Source organism: Nyctereutes procyonoides, unplaced genomic scaffold, assembly GCF_905146905.1.
Source record: "Nyctereutes procyonoides isolate TBG_1078 unplaced genomic scaffold, NYPRO_anot_genome, whole genome shotgun sequence".
NCBI lineage: Eukaryota > Metazoa > Chordata > Mammalia > Carnivora > Canidae > Nyctereutes > Nyctereutes procyonoides.
In genome coordinates, this window is record NW_026575132.1 from 9669438 (window position 1) to 9678461 (window position 9024).

Here is a 9024-nt window from a genome sequence, read left to right on the forward strand (position 1 = left end):
AGTAGATCACCTTCAATAAAGTTGAGCTACCCTCTCAGTAGGAGAGCAAACTAAAAATAACCTTCCCATCAGCTTTTTTAAGCCCCAGGAAATAATTCTGGCACTGAATTGAGAAGGAAAGAAATCTTCTGAGAATTCATAATCAAAATCAAACTCTCATGCATTGCAGCTGGAATTTACAATTATCTGGAAGTCACAGAAAACCTTAAGCTGAAAATTTATATTAGTCCATGAATTGTAGTGCCCCCTGTTGTCCATCAGAAGCAAATGCAAATATTTTCTAGAGTTCTTCTCAGTCCTCAACAAATTTTCCACAGGTTGAATTCCCAGGGAAATAAAACAGATCACAGTAAACAAACAGGTACCAGCAGAAACAACTGATAGAATTAGATACAGAATGTAAAGTGTGAGTATTTAATGTTTCAGTGAAGGAGAGACTTGGAAATGAATAAAGGTGTTTAGAAAAACACCTTTACTATGAAGAAAAGCAAGGAAGAGATGAACACAGTTCAGGATAGCAGTTACTTGTTGGGGAACAACAGGGACATGATCAGAAAGGGGCACACTTGAGGCTTCTGAGGTGTGGTAGTATTTTATTTCTTACCTAGGTGATAAGCACATCATTTAATTACTGTTTTTAAGTTGTACATTTTCATATATTCTATGTATGCTGAAGTTCATAATAAAAAGGAAATATATAGTAAAACATAAAAATCTAAGCTGGTCAATTTTTCTTAAACCTTATTTTATAATTCCTACTATCATAGAGTATTCCAGATATATGATGCATCAATTTTCTTCTCCATGCTTCATAGCAAAAGCATCACCTTTGAGTTGTTAGTATTTTTCATCTTCCTTTTTTTTTCCTACTTTGCAGGAAGATGAGAAGATAAGATGTATTTATGGATTCTGGTTTTTTTTAATTCAAACCATACCAAGTCAAAACAGGGATATAACAAGATTCCAGAAGATGAGATGAATGCACGATGGAAGCTTTTTTCTGCTCCTCCTTTTCATGAGTATTAATTTATCCATTCTTATGTTTACATATATGTGTTTAAGATAGCTATTTTGTAATATTAAACTTCTGAAGTCATTTGGTCATCCTATAACTTATCTTCCTGTTTTTGTAAGCTTCTTTCGACCTGACAGCCTTTGACTAAGTAAAAGCTGTTAACCTTTTAACCAAATAAAATGTGTTGTAAATATTTTTGCATTGGTTATCTTGTTGCATACCAAGCTATCTTGTTTTGTTGTGTTTTTAAACCATCCAATATATTTGAACACCTAGAAGATTTTAAAAGCTGCCTTGTGCCCTTGGCCAGTTTTCTGGGACCCTTCCTTCTTACACCTCAGAATTACCTGTTAGGTATCAGTTTCTGTATTATTTCCATTCTGTGTAATCTGATGACTTGACTGAGGGGCTTAACCTTTCAGGCTCTTTTAAATTTGGTTTTTCTAACTTTATTTTAAAAATCACTTACTATACTAGTAGAAAGTAAGAAATCCTATTCAGATCTGATAAGATCAATGAACATAACTTACTCTGTTCAAGTGACAAGTCAAATTCTATTGTGCCTAGGTAGAAAAGCTTGCTTAGATAATGTCTGACAAATGAAAGGGTAGACTCAGTGTTTTTAAAAAACACTTCAGATTATCCTGGGGCAGACTGTCCCAGGACCAAACTTTGAGGAACTGCTGTAGGAGTGCAAAGTCCCATGGAACTTACTCAAAATGTTGACAATGTGGGTTGAATGGAGAAGCCTTCTTAAAGGAACAGTTTATACAATGATTAAGAGCTTGGCACCCTGACAGTCTTTGTTCTCTTTCCTGCAGACCTATTACTTGGAGACTATGGACCTCCTAGAGTTACTCTCCAGTATTACATTTTTTTTCCTATTGCTTATTTCTATTTTTCCTCCTTGCAAATTGTTTTTCAATTTATGTAGCCAAATTTATCAACTTTTATTGCTGGTGGAATTTGGTCACAGTAAAAAACTATTTTCCTACTTCCAAACATTTACCCATGGTTTCATTGTGTTCTTACATTTAAATTTCTGACTCATGTGGATTTTTTTCTATTATATGGGATATGAATGCAATTCCAACCTTTTTCCAAATGATTCCCCATTAATTAGAAGGTCCATGTTTCCCACTATTGATTTGAAATGCCACCCTTTTTTATGTTGTATTTCCATGTGCACTTAAATTTATTTCTCCATTTTCTGTTTTATTAGTCTGTGTGTGTGTTTATGCCCCACTATCATCCTCTCTAGACGTTAGGGGGAGTTTCAAAGTTTCCCTCCTAGAACTTTTACATACTTCTTAATAAGTTTATGCTTAGGTATTTTATTTTTTTTCTTGGTAACATAAATGGGACCTACCCTTTGATTCTCTTACCTAATTATTATTTGCATATATGTGTTGATTATTGATTTCTGTATGTTAATTATACCCATTGTTTGTAGTACTTTCCAGACATATGTCCTGAAAACTAAGCTATCTTTTACCTCTTTTTTTTTCCTTCCAAATCTTATTCCTCTCATTGCTTTCTTTTGTCTAGTTAATTGTATGCCTGCTACGTTAAGTAGCATGTTAAATGGTAGTGAGAAGACTAGGTATCCTTGTATTGTTACTGATTTTCATGGGAATGCCTCTGGTTTTATCCTAATAAGTAAGATACTGGATTTTGAGCTGGTTATGTATAATTCATAATCACATTAAAATATTGCCTATCAATTATTTTATTGAGTGTTTTTTGTAAAAATCGCGCATGAGTGTTGAATTTTTGTCAAGTGACTTCTGGCATAGATAGAGATTGTATGAGTCAGGGTCTAGCCAAGAGAGAGACCACACTTATTTTATAAATTGTTAGCCACATATTAGAGAGCTAAACAAGAGCTAAAAAGGCAAAAGGGACCACTCTAGTGTCATAGAGGAAGTAACTATGGGAGGTATCTCAGGGGCTGGGGAACAAAGAAAAAAGGATGGAATTTCTGAAAGCTGAAGGCTTGGAGAAAGTTCCAGGGTTCAGGGCAGGTGTACAGGGGGCAGTGCTGTTTCCCTTGAGAGTGGTGACAGGCCTGGCCTGATAATGTGGAAAAGCTGCATACTGGACTCACCTGTTGTTTCTGAAGTCACTCATTCCTGCAAGGGTGGGTCATTCCTGTGATGATGCTGGCAGGAGCAAGAAGCAAATGGGAAGGAACACGTTTCTTCCCCCCTCCACCCCCCCACCCCCACCTGCAGTTTGCTTCTATCTCTTCATATTGCCAAAGACTGAAAGGGAGCCTGGCAAACCTAAAAATGGGGTTTGCAAAGGCCTGGCTTTAACAAAGTGGAGTGAGATGTGGATTTGAAGCTGACACATAACAGCTTAATAATTAGTACCATGATATGTGATGATTCTCCTTTGATATATTCATAGAACAAACTATATTCACTTAATTTGTTAATACTATAACATTCTTAACTTTCATGGAATAAATTCCACTTTTTAGTATGTGCTAGCGATTGTCTCTCACCTCCAAGCCCATCTCTACAATTTGCTATGTGATGCTGGAACTCTACAAATCATATATTTTCTTTGCTAGATGACCTTTTAAGCTTCTTTCAAACAAGGGATGATAGAAACAAAATCAGAAAGAGGGGACAGGACTTGCTGTTCCTTGTTTGCCTGCTTTACCTATCAGCGTCACCTCAGCCATGGTGATGTACTCCGGGGCAGCAGTTGGTTTGTCACCAGTTGGTTTAGCATTCCTAGAACCGGCCTCATTACACCCCCATGGAGGTACTAGCACTCCTTGGGCCCTGCCCTCTCATAGGCCTCAGGCCTCGCTCCTCAGAGAGTCTCCTTCAGGCTCCCAACGTGTCACAGCCATCTGTGCCACAAGCCATCTTTGAGAAGAGTTCCTACTCCTGGATGCTCTTTATTTCCTAGCTCCTGAAGTATTAAACAGTGGCTGAGCAGTGGCCTCTTCCTCAGTCGCCGAGGTTCTACTTTCCAGTAATCCAAGCCTCTTCCTCTTATTACCCAGCTGGTTCCTGGGTACCTTGATGGAGGGAGTGCAAGATGATACAAACTTTATAGAAAAGATTTTGACAGTATCTAGCACAATTATACAGGCATACACAATCATACAACCCTGTAGTCTCACTTTTAGGAAACTAATGAAAATTTTCTTGAAAAAATACAAAACTTTCACAGGCTCCTGGGTGGTTAAGTTGGTTGAGTGTCCAACTCTTGATTTCCGCTCAGGTCATGATCTCAGGGTCATGAGGTCAAGCCCCACATCAAGCTCCACATTCAGCAAGAAAGAATTCTGCTTGGAATTTTCTGTCCCACCACTCTGCCCTTTCTCTCTCTCTCTCTCTCTCTCTCTCTCTCTCTCTCTCTCTCCCTCTCTCTAAAATAAATACATCTTTAAAAAAATGTTTCACTCTGTATCGTTTGCAACAGCAAAAATGGAAAAGGAATAATCTAAGTAACATCACTAGAAGACAGCTAACTCGAAAACCAACTGAAATGAATGAAAAAAGCTATCAAATTGGTGACAAACACTCAAATCTTACAAAAGGTATTTTGAATTTGTATCTTTATTAGGGTATAGTCTAAGGGTAAAAAGAACTATCACAAAATCTTAAACTTTCATTTACTAGTCTCATTGCTGATATAATATTGATGCAGCTACTTTGAAATCTAAGGACAGATTAAAGCTATTAGATTTCAGAATCTTGCAGAAACTTCATAATCTGGTTGCAGAATCAAACTCTGTAATCTTAAATCTCAATTAGAAATATTAGCGTGAACTCGTGCTTTTTCCACTTTAAAAAAAGTTATGAATGGTCTAGCTCTGTCCACTAATGATGTCTAGAAACAGTGACAACTAAGTAGCAATGAGTACTTCTAGCATCTAGATTGTGGTTTCTAAATACTATTTCCCGTCACAGAAACCAGGGCTCTTTGGAGAAATTGCTGATTCCTAGTTTGCAAAAGGATATAAACAAGGTGAGCCAGGGATGTCTTGTTCCAGAAAACAAGGACATTGTTAAAAATGAATGTGAACATATCAAAAAGACACGAGTTCCAATTTGAAGGTGCTTCCATTGGTCTAAGATGGGACAAACTGAACATTAGTATGAAAGATTGTAACTGATTAAAACACATTATACAAAAGTCACAAATTCATAATGATACTCAAAAGAAACAAAAACATTGGATGCTCTGAAAATGTGTAAAAGAAAATAATAAAGATGTATTTTGCCTTTCAGGTATTAATTCTATTTGTGCATAGTCAATGGTCTCGTGAATAGTGATACTTCTGTTCAAAACGATCTCAGCTGAAGAATGCTGAAGGAATGTTAGAATTAGGAAAATTACTATTTTGTGACTCCTAATAAAATAACTGCTTCAGACAGTGGTCAGCAACGGTTGGCAAAACCACGAGATGAGATGTTGATGGAGAAATTCATTAGGAAGAGATAACCCATCGAACCCACCGATCAATCTTAGCATCATTAAGAATGAGACAACTGGGGACGCCTGGGTGGCTCAGTGATTGAGCATCCGCCTTTGGCTCAGGGCGTGATCCCAGGATCCGGGATCCAGTCCCACATCAGGCTCCTTGCAGGAAGCCTGCTTCTCCCTCTGCCTGTGTCTCTGCCTCTCTCTCTCTCTCTTTCTCTGGGTGTGTCTCATGAATAAATTATTAAATAAAATCTTAAAAAAAAAAAAAGAATGAGAACTGGACATCGTAAGCCTCCTGGTGTGCTGCAATGCAAAGTGTATGGCGCCACCTGCGAAGTATTCTTATTACCTCCCCAACTCCAAAATGGAACTGGAATTTAATCAAGGCTTTAGATTGATAGGCATGATGTGATTTGAAATTTGGGTCCAGTAGCAAATGGCCAGGAAAGAATTCTTAAGACGTTTTTAGTACAAAAAGGTGATTTTATTATTGCATGAGGACAGGATCTGTGTGCAGAAAGAGCGGCACCTGCGAATGTGAGCAGCGACTGACTATATACTTTTTAGTTTGTGGAGGGAGGCGGGTAGAGAGATCTAAGTTTCTAAGGGATTTCTGTATGCTGAAAGCAGGGTTTTACAGGACCTTGAAGATTTAGCTATTGTCAAGGTTGCTTTTAGTCTAACAGAATATAAACATTGGGGCATTAAGGCAGCCATGACTCCTTGAGGAATGTCAGGCTCTGCACGTCTCAGGTATCTATCAGTATGCTGCAAGCTGTAAGGAGATTTAATTTAAGCCACATTTCTCTTGCTTTGTTTGAGCAAGAGAACAAACTTGTTGTTCTTAACCCTTAAATCTTTACGGTTGTTGAGGGTGGAAGGTCTTATCTTCTGTAACTTCTTCCTGCTGAACAAGGGCATAGAGATGTCCCTACCTATGGGTCAACATGTCCTACATCAGTTGAGGATGTAGGAGTTACAAAAGGCAGAGGCAGCTGAATCTGAGCTAGACAGCATATATGAATCTCCCTGAGTAAAAAGGTCCATCTGTTGATGTGCAGTTACTATAGTGACGGAGTCTCAGCACCAAGCAAAAAAATATTGAATTAAAATAGCTATAAGAAGTCCAACAAAGGGACCCTTTATAGTTGACCGGAAGTAGTCCCCCTCCAAACTAGGAACTTAACCAATCGTTGAAAGAGAGGGAAGGATTTTGTATAGCCTCAATTTGAGTACTCATATTTTCTAGTAGTCCTGTGACGTTTTTATGATATTTTGGGATGTATACACAGCATTCTGTTTTAATAATGGCACATGTACCTCCTTGTGCTGCTGCTAGGACATCTAAAGCCATTCAATTTTGTAGAACCACTTGCACATTTGTGTGACCTCAGTATTAAGAAAGGAGATGATGTTTTATGAATCATTGAGTGCTTTTATGATATATTTATTAAGAGCTTCCATATGCCAAATTATGCTTCCCAGCCCTACAGATGCAAAAAAAAAAAAAAAAAAAAAAAGGATGCCAAATGGTCATACCAATGAAAAACAGATCGCATCCATCTCTGTCTTAAATTGGGAGGATTAGTTGGGTTGGTAATGGTTTTGGTAACTCATCCATGAATCCAGGCAAAAACTAAGGTGCAATGACCTACCCACCCTGGAGGAAGTCAAGGCCATAGGTTAGTTTCACATCACCGATGGGTTCTGTCTGGGGCTAGCCATCTGGTTCCAGGTCACCTTAAACAATCTACAGCAAACCAATCAGTAGGCTAGAGTATAGTGGTTTGATCACGTTTCTTTTTTAAGATTTTATTTATTCATTAGAGATACAAAGAGAGAGAGAGAGATACAGGCAGAGGGAGAAGCAGGCTCCCTGTGGGGAGCCCGATGCAGAACTTTATCCCAGGCCAGGATCCCGGGATCATGACCTGAGAGGAAGGCAGTCGCTCAACCACTAAGTCACCCAGGTGCCCTGAGAACATGTTTCTAATGATAGCCATCCTAAATGGCGTGTGCAATTTGCCCAAGTATCATATGTATGGTTTTTTTGGTCCCAGCACCAGCAAAAAGTTGCCTTTTGACTGAGCTGTCCAATGGTAGACATGAGCAGAAGTATGTATCCCAAATTTGATAAATACCATCCTCAGTATACTGATAAGTAGGATTTTGTAACTCAATGGGCATCAATTTGTGGGCTTGTCAAGTCAGTCAATATTTTAATAGTTTGAGGGTATGAAAAAATCTGGTTAAGCCCTGGTAAATTCCATGTCATACTGATCATGGGCCAAGAAGAAACATTCTGATTAGTGATAGATTTATCACAAAACAAGGTATCATTACATATTATTTCTGAAGTATAAGTATATACAGAGTGCCAATCTGTGCCTTGTAAAGGGGAAACCCACCAGAGAAACCCGGATGTACTTGACATGGGCAAAACTCCACATATCCAATAAGCTGTTTGACTTTGTAGTTCAGTTTAATACTGTGCCCATTGTAGAAAGGAATTGTCAGGGATGCCTGAGTGGCTCAGTGGTGGAGCATCAGCCTTTAGCTCAGGGCGTGATCCCAGAGTCCTGGGATCAAGTCTCACATCAGGCTCCCCTTGAGGAGCCTGCTTCTCCCTCTACCTATGTCTCTACCTCTCTCTCCATGTCTCTCATGAATAAATAAATAAAATCTTATCTTTGGAATTTGCAAGCTTCACTATTAAATGTCGAGGTGTTGAACGGTTAAATAAATAAAATCTTAAAAAAAAAAACATTGTCAGTTAAGATAGGTGAACAGAGAACGAAGAGAAAATAGGCAACCTTCATCATCATTTGAAGAGGACTTTGAGATCTTCTACAGGTGTGCAGGAGTAAGCAGATACGTTAGTTTGCTCATGGGTTTCCTGTGAAAGAGGTACAGGTTTTATTCTAGATATGTGAGCTCGTGAAGAGTGTCCTTCTAATTTTACTACAGTGGGAGTATATAATATGACCTGAAATGGACCTTCCCATTTTGGATTTAAGTCCCCCTCTGTATTTGACTTCCAATCTTTTAAATAAACCCTGTCTCCAGAACTTACATGGGGTAGATTTTCAGTTACAGTTAAATCAGGTTTGAGGGGCATGTGATCAGTATATTCACGAAGTAACTTAAGAATTAAGCCAGTCTCAAGTGAATAATTTAATAGAGCATTATAACTTTCATCTAACAACAGGTCCACTATAAGAAATGGCTTTCTATATAATAAAAGAGCTAAGTCTTACAGGTTGTTTTGGAGCAGTTCTCATTCTGAGAAGTCCTACTGGTAAGAGAGGGACCGAATTTTCCTGGGTCTCTCAACTAAATTTAGTTAGGTGCTATTTTAAAGTATGATTAACTTTTTCTACCTTTCCAGAGGATTGTGGATGCCAGGCTGGATGTAGAAAATATCTAATTTTTAAAGTTTGTGCTATTTATTGGGTTATTTGTGCAGTAAAAGAAAGCCATTATCACTTTGAAGTTATCATGGAAGGCCAAATCTAGGAATAATTTCTCACAATAAAACTTTTGTGGCTCTTTCAGTT

At 38.2% G+C, this 9024-nt stretch overlaps 1 protein-coding gene across 7 annotated transcripts in view; it reads left to right on the forward strand.

Annotated features, from left to right (window-relative positions):
* SGO2 (shugoshin 2) overlaps positions 1-2713 on the forward strand; it is a 61895-nt gene extending 59182 nt beyond the window's left edge. For all 7 annotated transcript variants that reach the window (XM_055345472.1, XM_055345471.1, XM_055345477.1 and 4 more), the window contains one exon: positions 878-2713. In XM_055345472.1, the coding sequence (XP_055201447.1) occupies positions 878-893 (16 nt within the window). In that variant the 3' untranslated portion in view covers positions 894-2713. The remainder of the gene's footprint in view (positions 1-877) is intronic.
* The last annotated feature ends 6311 nt before the right edge of the window (positions 2714-9024 follow it).